Genomic DNA, 19,262 nt, shown 5'->3' on the forward strand with positions numbered 1-19,262 from the left:
GAGGTGAAGGGCCGGGGGGAAGTCACTGCCTCCTTATTACTGCAGACCAAAATTCATTTTTCTTAGTATTTTGCCAGTTGACTTCCCAATGAACTGCACCCAACAAGCAAGGTCACATAAATGATTGTAAAAACAATTTTCCTTTCTGCATGAAGAGGAAGGAATCATTTGGAAAAATGTGTCATCTTCAGTACTATTCCTGCCACTACGCAATATTTCTCTAAATTATGCAATCCATCAATATAGCATTCATAAATGCATTTTTGGAAAAAATGACCTTAAGTAAGCTTCTGCATAACAGCAGCAAGTGGGATTTCTCAGTGAAAGTGAAGATCTGGAGGAACAGGAACACTGGAAGACCATATGCCAGCTACTCTACAGCAGAAGCTTCCAAACTAAAACAAGGGCCACGTGAAAACACAAATGATGACAAGTCTGAACAGTCAGTCATTGAAGTAGCCCTCCTTTTTCTCTCAGCTGCAAAGAAATCTGAATGAAGGCTTTGCAAGAGATGCACAGAATGGATGGTGAAGTATCACACAGTCACAGGGATGCCTCAGCTGACAGTTCTTGTGGCCTCCTTTGAGGTCCTTCACTACATGATTTCCTTCCTCCTGCACCTTTAAGCCCCTTCATAGCTAGATATTTACAGATATGGGTTCTACCAATCTCAGAAGTTGTTGAAGTGCGATATGGCTCCTAATACATCATTGTATGTTATCTGGCAACACCTCAGAGTTAAAAAGTCCAACAAAACCCTGTTTAATAACAAGTTCTAACTACTTTGCTCTGACTCTTTTTGTTAGCTTCCTTCAGCCCTTAAACCATGTTAAATCTGTTAACTAAGCTAACCAGCAATATTCAAATAGTTTCTGAAGGGAGAGATGCTGTCATATGAACTGCTGATCATCCCGAGATGTTTTTCCTACACTCATTATTGCAGCAAATGAGGCATATGATCAGCAACATATCGAATGGGTAGACACGATCTTACATGAGCCAGACTAGAGCATACAACAACCCATACAGGAATCTCTCATCTTTTTTTGTTATTGACATCTCACACAGCAGTGGAGCTACACAATAAGTAACTCGTGGTTTTTAAATGATTTAGTTGTTGAACACAGAAAGGCATCTCAACCACTAATATACAAGTGATTTTTTGTAGAAAAAGAACCTAATTTCATTGTCTTCAAAATGAAGGGCAAAACTTCTAAAGGTAACAGCAGTCCAGGATGATGCCTTGAGGGATCCCGATACCCTTTCAATTCTCAATTCATTCACTACGTGATTTACATAAAATGAAACAAATATAAATTCTGAGAATAATCTTCATTACTGTCATATAGTGTACTAACAAACAGCATCATTTCAATTTAATGTCATAAAATAATGGCCTACTGTTTCTGCCAAAGCAAGCCAAAAATTCCACATTTATGCATGTTACATGAAATGTGTTACACCAAACTCTTTGGTTCACTCAAACCTTTGAATCTTGTATGCCCTTATCATGGAAATTCCCACTTGCAAATCAATGTCTAAGATGTCCCGTGAAACACAATCTGAGACAGTGCTACACAGCTGTGAAGAAGTCCAAAGGCTTTCTGCATCCATAAAGTAGGTCAGGTAATCACCTAGTAGTGATTTTTCTTTTCCCTATAAATTAACCAAATAACTGAATTCTGATCAGCATAAAACCTGATTTTGCTTCAAAGCAAGCCGAAAGGGAAAACTGCATGCAAAATAAAGGCTTCACTATCTTCAATTAGTGAACAAATTAAACATTGAGAAATCAGCTTTAGTTTTACATAGTACAATTGGTTTTAAATGCTCTCAGAAATTTATCTAATGAAATATTCATATACAACACTACGCATTTCATCCTAAATGCTAGAATAAAAGAGCAAGTATGAAACAGCAAATAATTTCAGACTTCTCCCTGAGAGTATTTGTCAGTAGTTTAAAATTGCACCATGACTTCCACTAAGCTGCACCTCAGCCACAGCACTATGGGCTTTTTCCCCCCATCAGACAGAATCATAGAATCATAGAATCGTTTAGGTTGGAAAAGACCTTTAAGATCATCCAGTCCAACCATTAACCTACACTACCAAGTCCACACTAAACCAGTCAAGGGTAGACTAGACTAAACCATGTCCCAAAGTGCCACATCTACCCATTTTTTGAACGCTTCCAGGGATGGCAACTCCACCACCTCTCTGGGCAGCCTGTTCCAATGCTTGACTACCCTTCCCGTGAAGAAATTTTTCCTAATTTCCAACCTAAACCTCCCCTGGCACAGCCTGAGCCCATTTCCTCTCGTCCTATCGTTAATTACATGGGAGAAGAGACCAACACCCACCTCACTACAACCTCATCATCAAACCTCAAAAAGAAACTGTTACAAAATGTTACTGAAATTGCATTTTTGTACATTACCATGGTCCTTAACTTGCTGAAGAAATATATAAATCCAAACAAAAATCCTGCTGTGCTGTACACAGATTTCTCTTCCATGTAAACAGCTGTATCTGCTGATGAACCACCTAGAGAAAACAAGGCTTGGAATGGGTCTGGCCACTCAGAGTTTCCTCCTATGCCACAATGAAATCAAGATTTTCTACATTGCTTGACACATTTTTGTCTACCTGGAGACTGTCCTCCAAAGATGGCAACCCAACAGCTTACCTACGTAATGTGTTTCAATACTTTCCATGCCTTACAGTTTGAAAGTTTCTCCTACCTCAACTAAAGCTTCCTTGCCACATTTTACAGGGTTTTTTTTTTCTTCTCCTGACCTCACTAGTGATACAGAATAGCCTGTTAACATTTCCTTTGCAGAAACTTCTATGTACCTATTTCTCTCCCCAATACTTTCCTCTCAAAACAAAACAATGCCATTTATTTCAGGATCGTGGCTCCTAGACTTCCAATCATATTGCTGTATTTCCCTCTCCCTAATTGTCAGATGATTATTAATTTTTTAAACTGCAGTAACCAAAACTGGGCATATTTTAACTTTAACCTTTGGAACATCATGCAGGAGAAGAGATTATTTTACACTTTTTACATTGCTGTCAATGCATCTTGGTGTAAGGTCTATTTTTGTTGTAAGTAGTATGATGCTGTTGATGCACAAAGTTTGCAATCTGGTAGAACAGTCAGACACCCTTCATTGCAGGACTTCAGCCCAGCCAGCCGTTCTGCACTCCTGATGTAAATAATTTGTAACGCAGGGTAAAATTCACTCTTAGCTGGATATCTACTAAAGGACACCTTCTCAAAGGTTGGACGTCCAATCTAAACTAGCCTGTATAAAATGCCTCTGAACTCAGTGAAGAGTGACAACGCATCTCATCCCATGCTAAGACAGATGTATGTGGGATGAACTGCCCTCAAGAGAGGCATTTCTCACAATTTAGCAGGGTAAATTGGATAGTTAAAGTACTGGTTTATAGTTAAGTTAAATAATGGCTCTCCAATTTTCAGACAGCTATTCAAAGTAAAATACGCCTGACATGCACTGTGCGCTTTCCTCATTGATCTGGGCTCTGTTCCTTGCAAACCAGAGAAAGAGCAGGAAATGTTTTATACTTTTATCACTCAGTATACTTGCGTACCCTCCCAGCTTAATGCCTTTGGCCATGCTTGCTAAGATAATTCAGCCTCTTAACCAAAGAACTGCACAGTGGCGGTCCCAGGAGAGAGCCCTTCCAAAGGGAACCCCCCTCGCTGGAGCCTCTCATTTTGAAGTGAAATGTTAATTAATTACTCTGAATACAGGATTAAAACCAGTTTGTTATGTAGAAGACATTTCTCCTGCTTTCTTATTAGAATGACATCTGTCTCATATGAGAAAGGCCTTACTAAAACAAGTCAAAGCAAACACTTGCTGTAGGAACTTTCTTCTTTGTAAATAACTTACGGGACCAAGTTAAGTTTTAGAAACGAGCAGTTTGAGAACAAATTTAAGGACAAATACTCATACATATAAGACACACACACCCCTGCTCTCGTAATTTCGACAACAGTGATTTTAATGATGCACAGAAATTAATTTTAAAGCCAGATTAATTTAATTTATTTTTCACAAGATGAAAGCAAATGCTAAAAAATACTGCTACCTGGCATGCTCAGATATAAACTCTCCTTGTCAGTGGTATGGGAGCTGTAGAAAGCACTGCCAAGGTACTGCAAAACAGTTCAAGTATCAGTCAAGCAAGAATTCCAGGAAAAGAGAAGGGATAACTATGGCATGGCAAGGGGCAGTGCAGCATCCAAAGCTTACCACATGTGAGAAACAGCCTCATCTAAATCCTGTTCCTAGAAGGCAATCCACAAAGCTTTGATAACAAAGGTAGCTCACTTGCATGGTCCTCCTTGTACTGATTATGCTGTCCTGGGGTTTAACTGCTTTCATACCCATGTCCTCTCCTCCCTACTCTCAGACAACTGTATAGATTTTTGATAATACTCAGTCTTTGCAAAAGAACACAGTAGATCCTCTTCAGTAACCAAAGAGCAAAACTAGAAGTGCATTTTTACATCTTCAGCTTCAGTAAAGCTTCCTTTTAAGAGTTAGCCATTCTAAATTTGCATCACTGTCACACACATGCTAATGGGAAGCTGGTCTCCAACCAATCTCAAGCGCTGCTGCCCAGGTTGCTGCGAATGTAGAGATGTCCTCCAAATGCAAATGTCTACACTCTAGACTTGGTTTTAGAGTGGTGCAAAACCCTGCTTAGGCTTCCTAAACTAAGATGAATTTCAAACAGATCAAAAAGGTTTTAAAAAGAGCAAGAACATTATTTTTAATATTTTAACCTGAAATTCACCAAGTATCTTCTCTTCTTGACCCAAAGCTAACAATTATTGACTCAGAGTAACTAGGTACGTATCTAGCAGATCTTAGTAATGTACTGCACGTTACAACACTGCTTTGTCTACCAAGTGCAGGGACACAGATTTGGATATTATATAGAGAGGAGGTTTGAGGGTCCCTTGCCAGATTTCTTGACTACTCTTCACAAGACAATGATAGGAGGTCAACATCTGTTCTAATCAAAGCTCTTCAACATCATAGTGTACAAGAGAAAATCTTCATGCACAGGAACTTTATATTGCTTGGATTACACCAGAAAGGTGTAAAAATAAAAACCCAAACCAAACGCCCTCCTGCCCCACAGAACACTCACCCACTACTACCACCCTTATTTCTTCAAACAAGTCAAGCATATCCCCAGTTAATTTTTTATGAAAGTGATGACAAAATCTTGAGTCAAAGACAAGCAGCTAGATCATCTCATCTGTCCTTGGGCTGACAAAGGAATGACCAAAGAGTATATTCTGAATATACTGATGATTTGGATTCACCTGAACAGTACAGACTATACACAAATTTATTTATCTTTATCTTTTAGCATTTCACTCTCCAAATATATGTGTACATTTTTGTTACAACTCTTAGAGACCAGCACCTAAATTTACTTTAAATTGAAGACCATAATTCTGAATAGTCCTTCTAGATTTGACTGGCCTTCAGCATTTGTTCCATAGTAGGAAACCCAGAATGGAGGAGGAGTACTAATGCAAAAAAATCTTAGCGGATGTTTCAGTTTGTACACATGAGTTGTCAGAACTATAATGCAGTAACAGAATATGCTCACAGTCATCTGTGTGATCTAAGGATACAGGCATATAAAGCTTAACACTGAGATTTCTACTAGTAGAGTATGAGCTGCACTAAGCAAAAACTTTTGCATTCAAAAAATAGTTAATTTGATTAACATATCATGGAAACAAAGTTGCAAATGACTAAACTAATTTGCTATTCCTACCTTAGACACCTGGTACCTAATACTGAAGTTACTACAGGTACTCAAGTTATATATCAAGCAATTGACCAAAGAACTGACCAAAGAATTGACCAAAAAACCCCATGAAACCAAACCTAGAAAAGCAATCAATAATTGATCTGGTTTAATTAAATACTGTTCTACTTGCTAAAATGTCCTTCATCAGACGCAAACCCCACCATTCTGCCAACTGCTAACCCTTCTGAAGAGGAAGGCACACTTTCTCCATTTGTAATATACAAATTGCATTAAGAAAATAACCTGCATGAAGCTATAAACCTGAAATGAATAATGTCGCTAGTGCTTTTTTTTTAACAGATAAGAAGTGATGTCTAACTTTACTTCCAAACTTACTCTCTCAGCTATTTTTTTCTACTGAAACTATTAGCCAACTAACTGTGAAGAAACACTTTAAGAGAAAATGAAGCCTTTTTAAGAAAACAGAAAACAAATCTTTTATGTTTTAAGAGCAAAACCCAAACATGAACAAGTATTTCACCCCATCTTCCCTGCCCAGTATTAAGAAAAAGTTTCACTATATTTTATGCTAAAAATGTACCTTTCTTAAAGCTGTTTGAATGTTTTTTTGCTTGGGTTCAGAAGAGAAATCATTCAGTTTATGTACACAATTTAGTCTTTCATAGTTTCATTATTTTGGGATGCGTAAGTAAGACCTTGGAACTCTAGAGCTGACCTCTAAACCATTGCAAGGAACAAGAGGAGAAAACACTGCATGAAGGAACAATAGACGGTGGTGGTCTTTGTAGGAGAGCACTTCTAGGCACAGAAGCCTATTAGTACTTCCCTCATGAGGAAGAAATATTCCGCTACAATACCTTTATTTGACAATGTAGGGCTCTGGCAGCAATAAGAACCCAAGAAGAAAACTGGTCCTGCTTACACTGAGCTCTGACAAAAAAATTAAATTTTCTTTTAGGATTCGTCTCCTGAGTCAGCTCACAGTACAATGTTGCATACTGTTTATTCAGCAACACCACAGGCTGATATTGTCACCCAAGTTCCCCTGTCCTCAATAGTCAGAAGGTCCCTAACCTGGCAACAGATCCACTACAAAAAAAACTTTAATTGCTCAATTATGCATTATTATGCAGATCTCATTCGCTAACGTTCCACAGAATCTATGGGGTTGGCTATAGTACACCTGTTCTTACTGAAGGTACATGAAATGCAAAGCAGGAAAAAAAAAAATCCAACCTGGCTAACTCGTCACACATTTATTATTCGATCTTCAGTGACTTCACTGACAGAGAAATCTGAAAACTCCCTTTCTAGATCTGATGGGAGAAAGGCAATGTTTCTTTGTATTCACACAGCCTGCACAGTTATTTAGATTTTGTCAGACATTTTTGAACAGGAACAGGAAAAAAGTTACTCCCAGCTAGTGCAATGAGAGAAGAACCTAGCTCAGCCCACCCAAGGTAATATTTAGAAAGCTCTGTTATCTAGAAAGCACATAAAAATAAACTTGCCTTCCATAAAGATCCTGTTCCAGTAGATTTTTCCAACGTGATTTCCTCCAAGAAATATTAGATTTGATAAAATCAACATTGAAGTGCTAACAGATGCTAGGACAGCATGAAGTCGACGACGAATTCTTGGTGAGAAGAAACGCTCCTGGAGGCAAACCAAAATGTGCAGATGAAGTTAACAACCCCTACAATTTTTCAAGCAATATTAGAAAAAGACATTGTAGTTACGACAAACAACTTTTACACAGAAGTTCAAATCCTTATGGAACAGATCCCAAAGCTTTTAAAATATCTAGCAGAACTCTAGCCAATGCCATTTAAGTTTGGGTAAGACTTCATGATAAAAAGCGGTGTTGAATCATAGTTGAAGTTGGAAGGGACCTCTGGAGGTTACCTAGAAAGGTCATAAAAGCAGGGTCAGCTAAAGCAGGCTGCTCAGGACTGTTCTGAATATCTCTAACGATGGAGACTGCACAACTTTGCTGGGCAACCTGTGTCGGTGTTTGACTACCTTCATAGTAAAAAAGATTTTCTTACGTTTAAATGGAATATCTTGTATTTCAGTTTGTGCCCGTTGCCTTTTGTCCTGTCACTCAATACCACTGAGAAGAGTCTGGCTTTGTCTTCTTCCCCCCTACAATTAGGTATTTATACACATGGATAAGATCCCTCCTGAGCCTTCTCTTCTCTGGGCTGAACAGTCCAAGCTCTCTCAGCCTCTCCTCTTACGGCACATGCTCCAGTCCCTTCACCATCTTTGTGGCCCTGTGCTGCACTCACTCCAGCATGTCCCTGTCTGTCTTGTAGAGGGGAGCCCAGAACTGGACATAGTTCTATACATTCTATGTCTTAATTCTTTTCTTATTAAATGTACTCCTTGATGAATCTTTGCTGATGGACGTAAACGGTAACAACATGCTTCTGGGGTGGATAATACCATCCAATAGGTTCCAATATGGAATAAAGCACTTCAGTACAAAATGAACAGCATCAAACAACTTCAGAAGTTATTAATGCTTTGGTTGATCAGTAAGACTTCACTGAAAGATTCTAGAGTCAGATCAGAACTGGTTATCACAATGAGTCTTAATAAACAGATACTTCCATATAAAAAAAGATTTAAATGCACATACAATCCCGAATTTTTTTCAGTACAAATATTACTGCTCATGCTCAAGAAGTGTAAATATCTGTTCTAAAGTTTTTGGTACTGCTGTTCTAATGATACAAATAAAGTAGGTCTCTCTCCACCTATATACTAGTTTATATTTTTCTGAATCTATATTTTGCATTATCACCTGAGGTGTGAGTGCAGCACGGAGACTGCAAGAAGATGGTGAAAGAAGGATGAGAAAGTTTTAGCTTCCTCCAATATTCAGTTGTTAGAACAAATTTTAAAGAGCATTATAGCACATCACAAGAAAATCTTGTTTCATTAGTGCATAGGGAAAAATAGCTTGTTCACCATGGCCCCAGGCTGAAAGCCTCTTTACATAGTGCCTGAATCTGCAAAAGACTGAATGCTTCATGTGAAATGATGAGCATTTGCCAGGGCATGGGAACTAAGGAAAATATCAGGAGCTACTCAGCCTTCATGTCATAAACGTTGATGCTGCAGAAAACAAAGCCTTGTGACTGCAGCATCAAAAAAAAAAAGAGGAGTAATTAATCTTTAATAGCTGCAGCCAGACCAGAATTCATGCTCAGATACCTGAAACAACATAACCATGTGCTCAAAACAGATCTAAAAATACATTCCCAGACAATTAAATTGCTAATTTTGTAAGAATCTGAACAAATGCTTCAACTGCTAGATTATAAAGTGACAAATCTTCAAATAAGTGACAGTTACAAGCATAAAAATACAATTTTAACGTATTACTGCAAAGTAGATCTCTGCTAAATTGAATGTTAGCCCCAGTCAGAACTGTATCTAGTGTATGAGTCAGTCTGGGTCAGCACAAAAATGGGAATAGATAAGCTTCAAGGAAAAGTACTCTGTCAGGCTATATGCGTAATACAGCAATAGCCAATCCATACAATGCTATGAAAAACATTCATGTATGAAAATGGAGACTGAGATTTTTCTCTGAAAATTCTGGATGAAAACTAGGGCATCGAAAGAGAAGGGTAGAAAATATAATTATATAAATATTCACAGACACTGACACTTACTTAGTGAAACTACTTTTCCCCTTTCTAGTACTTTGCATCTCCAAAGCTGCCCAAGGACTTCCAAAACATTCTCCTTCATTTCACACACAGGTAGAGGATACTGTAAGTTTGTCTCCTCCTGAAATGCACAGTATGAATGCGTGGTTCCATACATGAAAAATGTATGCCTTTTCAGAATGCATAAGTGTAGGCACACAGAGAAAATGTTAGAAATCTTGCTATATTTAATAGCAACCATGTTAACAAATAAGTTTAAATAAGGAGCAGTTATTATCATGCTAGCTTGAACTTTTAAGAGTCACCAAACCTACCCTCTTTTTTATGCCATGCTAACTAATTCTGATTGAACTGTAGCTTATCTACACAGCATAGTCTATCAGCAGATCTATCTTTCACTCTCCTTTTGTCTATCAAACTTATTCGTCAACTCTATAGAGAAACAGTTTTAATTAGGAAAGGGGAAAAAAAAGAATCTTCTGGTAAAGCTGTAAAAAGAGTTAGAGATAGACAACCCATCAGACAGCTGGTGTTGGACTGCGTTTTCCACCAAGGCACTGATTAGACCTGGTAAGTTTGTGAAGTCTGCCTGTTTTACAAACCAAAGCAGTACAACTAAGACAAACAACATGAACAGCTAAAAAAGCTCTGCCACTTTTTAAAAAAAAAATTAATACAGCTACTAAAAAAAATAAATAAAACTGTCACATCTAATACATCACCCTCTATAAGTGCTATATGTTAAACAATACAAGTTAACTGTAGTACAGACCATAAAAGCCTTTGGTTGTTTATAAGGCATAAGGTAGCAGTTTAAGACGGAAACAGTTTAGACAAACACTGAACCCTTTCTAGGTTTTGCTGTAGCTAATTTCCATTAACTTTGCTAGGCATTGATCCAAAAAGCAGGACATGTTTCCTGAGGCTTTGATGTCAATGCAGCTTTTACCCAGCTGCAATGAAGGTAAAAAAAGAAAACGTTCTTTAAACATCTCATGTCATCTAGAAAAAGCTAACTACCCGAGCAGCTATTGTGCCCAAATTAATACAGTGGAAGCATTAATTTACCCATGAAAAAGGAGTAAGACTGGTCTAGAAAATCCATAATAACATTTATGATTTAAATATCTACCAGCATGTGGATTTTCCTGAATATACAACAAGTTGTTTTCATCAAAGCAGACAAAATTAAAAGAACCCTCCACACCCACAACTTTTCATTATTCTATTTAATGCTTTTAACAGTACGTTCTATTGCAACAATACAAGCAGCTGATATGAATTTGTGGTGTTTCTCTAGATTTTACTGCTGTCCCTTTCTCTCGCCTCTTTTCCTGTCGGAAATACAGCCAGAAAATAGGGTGGCGAAAGAGCACCTAGCGTTAAAATGACAATGAAGCCATGGCTGCCTAGCTGAAACCCCTATATTTGCATCCTTCCTCAATGCTCCATCTTAGTTGTAATCTTGCATCAATACTTCATCATACTTTACTTTTTTTTAGTAATCAGCACCACCCCCACCTCCCCACACTGTGAAATAAATGGACTGTAGCATTTAAAGTACACAAAAAAACAGACATGTTGTCAAGATACTCAGTCCAAAGGCATGCAGCATGACATAGGAGGTGACTTATAAAGGTTGGCTCAGGCCACCTTTCCTGGAACTGAATGGAGTTTGGGTTATTATTACAATCCAATGCTTGCTGTAAATGAAGATGAGCCTCATACATTTCTGCCAGATGTTGGGAAAAACCTCTCTCTGCACATTGTTGGGTCCAGCAAAACTGGCTACCATTAGATCTCTCTCAACTAGGCCTTCTCAGTCATCTTACAGAAAATAAATGATACTATCGTGGAGTACCTTGAAAAGTAAGTCCGTGTACGTGTTTGAGAGAGGTGAAAGAAGACAGGTGTGAAAAGGATTTGCATGGTCCAAACATTCCCATATCCATTTCCAGCTATGCATGCATGTCACATTTAGCCTCTGAGTGAAACCAAGCCAGAAATAGGAAGCTTGTATAATGGTTGTTTCTTGAGAAAGATAGCTTAGGAAGGGCAACACATACCAGAATAGATCACTTAGGTTAGAATTAAGAGTCAAGTTAAAGGGCGTGGTGGAACTTTGAAGTCAGAGAGGACGTAAGAGAAAATACTCATTTCATTTGCTTAAGGTAATTACACCACTATGAGTGTGAAACAAACAAATATGGTAGCAGAATTGGCTTCAGACAGCAGAGCATCATTTAGAAGAACTTCTCTCTAAGGTGAGTTAGAGCTAATCAACAATCACTGATTTACAGGACTGTGTACAACATTACTGAATGGCGTGGAGAGATTATAAATTGCGGGTCCAGAAGTGTTTTTCCTAAATGCACTTACACCTCCCAGCTAGCCAGCAACATAGAAAATACTTTGGGGAATACTGACCAGAATAAGTCATCCACCCTCCCCTGTGGAAGTTGAGGAGACACCCAAGACCAGATTCTGTACAGCAGTCAAAACTAGGCAATTCTATACAAAATAGCACGCTGGTCTTCTTTTACAGAAATATATTCCCCAGTGTTTTATCAGGGACCCAACCCTACATCTTCCTACAGCAACCATTCTTAAACTTTTTCTAGGAACAGTGGTGGCACCACGGTGATTTGGCATGTCCTAAATGCTCGTTATTCAGAGGACTGCTGAATCCTTTTGCAGCTGCTTGTTCTGGGAGCAGGTCACGTGCATCACAGTGTTTTAGGGAGGGCTCACGAACCAGGATGCATGTTTTCCACCACACTGCAAACCCAGACTGATGACAGGGTGACACAAGGCAAGAAGCCTCCCTGGACAAACATTAGCTGGTAACTTCTTGGCAAGTGCTCCGAAGATGGAAAACATCTACACGTGCTGCATTCGCAACACATCTCGTTTATATAGCTGCTCTGGGACAGATTAAAGAAAACTACATAAAGTCAGTGACGTTATCAAGCTTGCTTATACTAAAAATACTTTAACAAGTCCCATGCAAGGGAATTAAATTTGCTGCAATTTAAACAAGCGTCCATCTTCATGGAGTAAAACAGAGAATCACAACATTTATTTCCAGAGACTTGATAATCCAAGCACATGGCAAAATAAGAGCGTATGGTAAAATTGGAGAAGCAGTTGAATATTTCTTATGGAAACATATGCACTGTGGAATAAGACTGTCAGATACTATGGCCAGAGTGACATGAAACATGTGCTTGATACTACAAACTACAACACTGCAGATTACGTTATTCTATTTTCATCTGCCTTTGGTTTTTAAAGGGTCAAAATAATCTAGTACAATTTCAGAAGAGTTGTCTTTTTTTAAACATATAATATTTAATTACTATCTGTTCTACAGATTTCATCCTCTCCCACCTAAACCTATCAGCCAACTTATCCATAATAATTTTAAAATAAGATACACAAACTGCACTATTTGTTGTGTTGAAGAAATCAAGCAAATTAACTACCATGACTATAACACCTAGTCCTGCATTGTCTTTCACTGCCTCTCCTGGTGTATGAGAGGGGATAAGTGTGCTTCCTATGGTTGTTAAAGCTCCATCCTTTGAATTTCCTGAAGGTTTTTACTAGAGAAGCAATGCTTAAAAGCTAATGTAATGTTGACTCATCTTTATGTCACAAAACAGAAATGAAATATTCTTTGCAATGGTCTGTTATATAGGGTTTGCAAGGATTTTTGGGGGGAGGGGACAGATGGGCAAAATGTTTGTGGGTAAAGTTGCTGCAGTACAGGAGGTGCGCTAGTGGTACCACTGTGTGTATCAGGAAAATGCTTGGAAAAACCCTCAAATCGCTTGCTGGCATTCCTTTTATCGGTGCAATTTAAGGATCTGAAGTTCAGTTTTCACCCCCCATTGCTGAAGAGTAAGGCCCAAATTTGTTTACTTCCCTACAAAAGCAACTGAGACCACCCAGTCAATCGTAAAAGTGCTTCTAAGTGCTTTCTTTTAGAAAAAGTTCTTTAGATAAATGACAGGCCAACTCTTCAATGTCTATCCCTGAACCCTGGTAATCACTCCATTACCAGAAGAGTGAACACCTCAATGCATCCCTTGAATCTGGGTCATCCGCAATGCAGCCATTTGCCAAAAATAACAGGACAGCACGGGTGAAAAGCTGAGAGAGAGAGAGAGAAGCAGATGGGACGGTGGGAAGGGAAGCGACACATCCTGACTAACAGTTAGCGGCTATTTTATCTATCTGCAGTTAGGCGCACTGAAAATGGAGGGCAGGGTGTGACTGAGCAGCTGGGGGAGCAGATGGGACGGAGGAAAGGCTGAAAATTGTGACAAAGCTCTGCCAAACAGAATGTCAATTTATTTAATTTTTAAAGTGAGCAGTAGAAATGAAGATGGGTTGAGTCCAAGCAGTGGGACAACTTCTAAATATATTTGTTAATACACACTGTCAATAGGTAACAGTGACAAAAGCGTGTTTGGGAGACTGCAGAAATGAAGGGACGGACCACGTGTGCTCATTAATGTTGGTAGAAGTTAAGCTCGAAGACCAGCAGGAGCCAAAGGAAAGGCAGCTGATGAGAGGCTGACACGTCAACATACTGCCTACTCCCCCACTCTGAAGCTAAGGGACAGATGTTGAATAGGATAGGACTAGAGACTGTACCACAGAACAGAAAAGCAACAAAAATAAAGAATTCTGATTGAACACACATGCAAAATATGCATTTATGAAATAATCCAAAACAAACTGTGGAATCCCCAGAGCTGTAACAGTAACAAGATAAGGAACAGGCCTGCAAGCAGGAAGTGAACAAGATGTGCTACCAGATCTTACCCATCAACAACTGCCACACCAAATGGAAGAATACATTTAATTTCCCATCAACATATACCGAACCCTTCAGTAATCATGGTAATCACTCCTGTTTGATCTGTTCCTCATCTAGCTCTAATCCAGAATCAGTCCCCTTTGCTTTGCTTTGCTTTATTTTTCTGGCATTTTATTTTGCTTGCAGTTGTTCCCTCCCTTCTCCCCAAGCTGAACTGTGGTCTGAGGTCATCTCCTGTTTCTTTTCAAGGTACATACTTTCCTTCCAAAGCAAAGGTAAAAATTAGCTCCTGGAAGGTTCACACATGAAGGCGGGAACTGACAACATTTTTTCCTGTTGAGAGAGACAGGATGATGCAAATGACCTGTAATTCCCTACATCACTCCTATAAAAAGAGGACCACACAATTAAAATCAAGCAGCTGTCAGTGAAGATCTATTTTCACAAATAGAACTTGTTTCTGAATTTAGGAATAAATGCTATATATAGTATTTGAGAAGATACTCATCTTCTCTATTGATGTCTTACTAAACGTTCACTCAACAAAACGCTGTCTTGCACTAGCACTAGTTCATTTTTAGATTTTCCAAAAGATCTACATTTATAGCATCCCTCAGCAAACAGCCAACCCCCCCTTCTGTTTGAAGAAAGCCTCCTACCAGCTTGTGTGTATTCACTACACTTACAGATGCATGTATGAAAGTTTGACATACACAGAAGTAAATTTCTGTACTTGCTCCTACACTTACTCTTCACCCTTAAAGAACCTGCCCAAACATTTTTTTTTTTTTTTTGTGAAAAGTGCGAAATGAACAGCATTGAAATGCACCATCCTCCTTACTGTTTTATGTTTAAAGCAGGGAATTTAACCAAATAATGGCAGTGTACATACTCCTATAAACGTGTCTCAGCTCTCACCAAGGAGGACAGGTCGAGAGTGCAATGCACTTTCCTCTATGTACAGGTCCTTGACATCCTTATTTTCGTTCTTCTGGATCCCATTCTGGTTCTCTCAGCTCCCCTGTCCACATTTGAATGTTTTTACCTTTTAAATTGTAATCAAATTGGGAAAGGATCTAACTTCACCAATCATTAGTGCTGCATTTTGGTTCTGCCCTTACAGCCCTCCCACACTACCACTGTGAAACTTAACAAATAAATAATACACAGTAATAATCCCCATGAAGAGCTCTAATAAACCCTCTCAGCAAATACAGACCTTGCTTTCCCTGTGGCAAGTTTCTGTAGCTCAAGGCACAGGACAAAGATGAGAGTGCCACTGCTCCTTGGTACTTTAACTTGTATTTCTGTAACTGCTGATATCTACTGTCTGGACTAATTTTTGAGGTGAACAGAGGGACGCCGTATTCATCTAACGGTAACAAAGCAGTGTGTAACCAGCATCACTCAACCTTGTTTTCACCTCATAGCATGATTTACTTGCTTTTCAAACTGCATTATGGCCTGAGCACCAAAAACTGCCTAATGTCTCCAAAACAGAAGTGGAAGTAAATAATGCTGGTAGGCGCAAGAAACGATTTTTCGTTATGACAACTGAGCAGCTACACAAGTGGCTTCCCAGCTGACATTGCAGTCTGAAGCAGAGCAGCAATCATCTGGTTAAAGACAGATGGAAAATCATAACCGTTTCCCCGCTGCTGGCAACAAAAGTAGTATTTCTTGCACAGGTTTCACAAAAAAAAAGGATGCTTGTACTCAAAAGGTAGGAAATGATAGAACGTTATCTCTGAAATCTTACTGCAGCCACTTTTGTCGTTCACCATATAAAAGCCTGTATCATATCGCATATGCTTGTCCCTCATACAAAACAAGACCTACTAGATTTTCAGTCTTTGTTACTGAGTCTGAGGCAAGAAATTCCCTCAGTAAAGGAAACCAAGGCCACAGTGCAACCGTGTGCCTCTGTGTGTGCATTTTTAGCAGGGCTCTCAAAATGTTTTGGGATCCACTTCCGTGAAGACAAACGAACCCTTACAACAAGAGGGTGGAGAAGAGAGAAAAAATAAAATCAAGCAAAAGCAGAAATGTGGCAAGAATTACTTGACTCGGAATTATTGCTGGCAAAGCTAAAAGTCAGTGGAAAAAACCTAGGATGCCTCAGCCAGCCCACATTCACCTTTGATGGTCATTCAGCACCTCCGTACAAAACAACGCCTCCGTAACTCAGCTTGCTGCTTCTAGCTACCACACACAAAGACCAGTTGTCACAAGTCTGCCCTGGCTAATGTTCCTATCCAGGGAAAGGAGTTTCCATTGATTTTGAGTCAGGATACATCTACTTTGGATAGTAGAGATTTCTGGTTAGAGCAATGATATGGCTAAACTCGAGGTTGGGGTGGGGAACGTGGGGCAAGCCCCATCCACTGGTCTGGGTTTTGACATTATGGGCAATATCTGTATCTCAAAATCCCATTCTGCACTAGAGAATAAGAGCCTGATTAAGGGACTTTGTTCAACTACCCCACCTTACATTCTTACAGATTCTCAGAGTGAAGTGACAAACCCAAGAGAAGTCTACAGCAAGCACATAAAAAGGTTATGAAGAAAGTATCACTGGCAATGCTTGCCACTTAATCGAATCACCATGTTGCAATAAAACTATGTATGAATTACACAAAACTATTAGTAAAAAAGAAAAGGCCAGACAGGCTTAACATTAGTAAACCAGTGATACAAATATTCTTTCCACCAAATGAAGCAAAATAAAGATCAAAGTCTAGTGTGTGCTGAAGAACAGCTGAGAAGGGTCTTTATTTATTACAGAGATCTTATTAAAGATCTAATCTTGCAACATGGTCAACAAACATACTTCCCTTGAACAATTTCCTAAAGTTTGGTCAGATATTGCCTCAGCCAGCTGCAGAAGGAAGCTTTACAGTTATCTCACAGCAGTTTAAAGTGAGCTATACTTGCAAAAAAGAAATTCTGTCATTAAGGGAAATACTTATACATTTGCTCAATGTATATAGGACATGGTTGTGAAATTCACAGGCATCTTTATTTTGGCTAGGCTGAACTTGGGCCCTAACACAGGGGTGAGTAATTACTGCAGCAGAACCTAATTGATTTCTTTGTCTCACTGACTTTCAATACAGAGGCCCAGCCTACTACCCCGTACTGCTTATGTATGTTTGCAAGGGGGAGGTTCCAAGTAGTTGAGCTCCTCCTCTTCCACTTCCTTTCCTTGGCTTTTGTCTCTTATGTTGTACTGCTCTGGGTGTTTTTCAGATCCCTCTTCATGAGACAAATCATCTAGCAATAAAATAACCAGAGGAAGTAAAGCTGTCTGCTGGGGTAAAGAGCTAGGTCAGCTGAGCAAAGATTCCAGCAGGAAGGTGTACAGAGGACAAAGTGGTGAGACTGCAAGGAAGGTAGGAAAGGGAAATTAAACCTTTCCCCCTTCTATTCCAGTGAGCTGTTAGATCAGCTTAATTCCCTGCCGAACCACAGCCCAGAGGTCAGGCTCACCAGTCAGTACCTTTCCATCCTCCACACCAGCTGTCTGCAGGATCATGGCATAAAGCATATGCATAAAGCATAACTATTTATGAATAACTGTAGAAATTTGAAACAGGTCAAACAAAATTAAACAGAGGAAAAAAATGGACAAAAACTCCTCGCCACACCCAGCGTTTTGAAAGTAGTCTAAAATTATGTTCTCTACGAAGCTGAGGATGCCAATTGTCATTGACCACACCTCTGGTGCCCAAAACAATGGTGACGTTTTAACTATAGAGACAAATGTATGGAGTTCATTCTTCTGGGGGTAAAAAAAAAATTCTAACACACTAACCAAATCTAATCTAACACACTAACCAAAACCATGGACATCATACAAAATATTTCCCCTTTTTCAAAGGGGGGTTGAGAAGGCAATTACAGTCTACTGAAACGGACTTAATTAGTGCACCTCATTACAGCCATAAATGAAAACGTAGACAAAGTATTTTATACTTTAAAAAATGAAACACAAGGATAGTACAAATTACTTTAAAATAAGCCATGCTTAAAATTAGTGGGCTTCTCAAATTGAGTTGTTTATGGTGTATTTAGTTTCTTACTAAATAAAGCTAGAAATAAGATCTTAAACTAGAAATTCATCATAGAATGATTTTTAGAAGAGAGATCTTTATGTCTCAATTTAAAAAATTCTTACTAGACTGAACGACATGTTTTCACTTTACCAAAGAACCAAGATAAATGTTGCTGTTTCATTTGACATTAAAACATTAATTTTAGCAATCTGCCAGCTTCACCCTCTTTGCTACATCTTCTTTTGGATGATTTCCAAATATTTCTTTTTTAAAAACCCATTGATTTAAAGATGTTGTCAGCTATTCTAAGGTTTAAATAATTCTAAATCTATTTTTATACCAAGATCTAATTTCTTGCATAGATCTATATTTTGTTTTCCTTAAGGAAAAAGAAGGAGGAAAAAAACTTAAATCACTGGAAGAATGATAGCCATTAGCATTTTCTTTCAGTAATCTGACACGTTATTTATTAAAAGTCAATACAAATTTTGTCATTGATTTCAAACGAGTTAGTACTGGAGTCTCTGTTCATCTATAAGAAATTAATAAAGAATAAGTGAAACAAAGCATTACTTTGCTCAGGACAGGTCTAAATATCTCCTGAAAAAGTAAAAAACCAAACAAAAAAAACCTGATAAAAACACAGTGAAACTTCTCCAGTTTAATATTAAGTTCCCAGGTATGGCCTAGCTTATGCTGCACAGCATTTATTGTTGTATATACAATGTTTTAATGAAAAGACAGTATTACTTAATTCAGCTCTTAGTGATATGTAACAAGTAAACTCTAGGGGAAAAAAGATACATAACTAACTTCTCAGGGCACAACTAACTGAAACATGAAAGTTCAGAGCAGTGTAAGC

The 19,262-nt window shown here is 38.6% G+C and overlaps 1 protein-coding gene across 1 annotated transcript in view; it reads right to left on the minus strand.

Annotated features, from left to right (window-relative positions):
- The window catches only part of HHAT (hedgehog acyltransferase), a 157,428-nt gene that overhangs the window by 58,227 nt on the left and 79,939 nt on the right, over window positions 1-19,262 (minus strand). The window contains exon 10 of the mRNA XM_075708084.1: window positions 7,346-7,490. Coding sequence (XP_075564199.1) covers window positions 7,346-7,490 — 145 coding nt within the window. The remainder of the gene's footprint in view (window positions 1-7,345; window positions 7,491-19,262) is intronic.

The sequence above is a fragment of the Pelecanus crispus genome, chromosome 3, assembly GCF_030463565.1.
Source record: "Pelecanus crispus isolate bPelCri1 chromosome 3, bPelCri1.pri, whole genome shotgun sequence".
Lineage (NCBI taxonomy): Eukaryota > Metazoa > Chordata > Aves > Pelecaniformes > Pelecanidae > Pelecanus > Pelecanus crispus.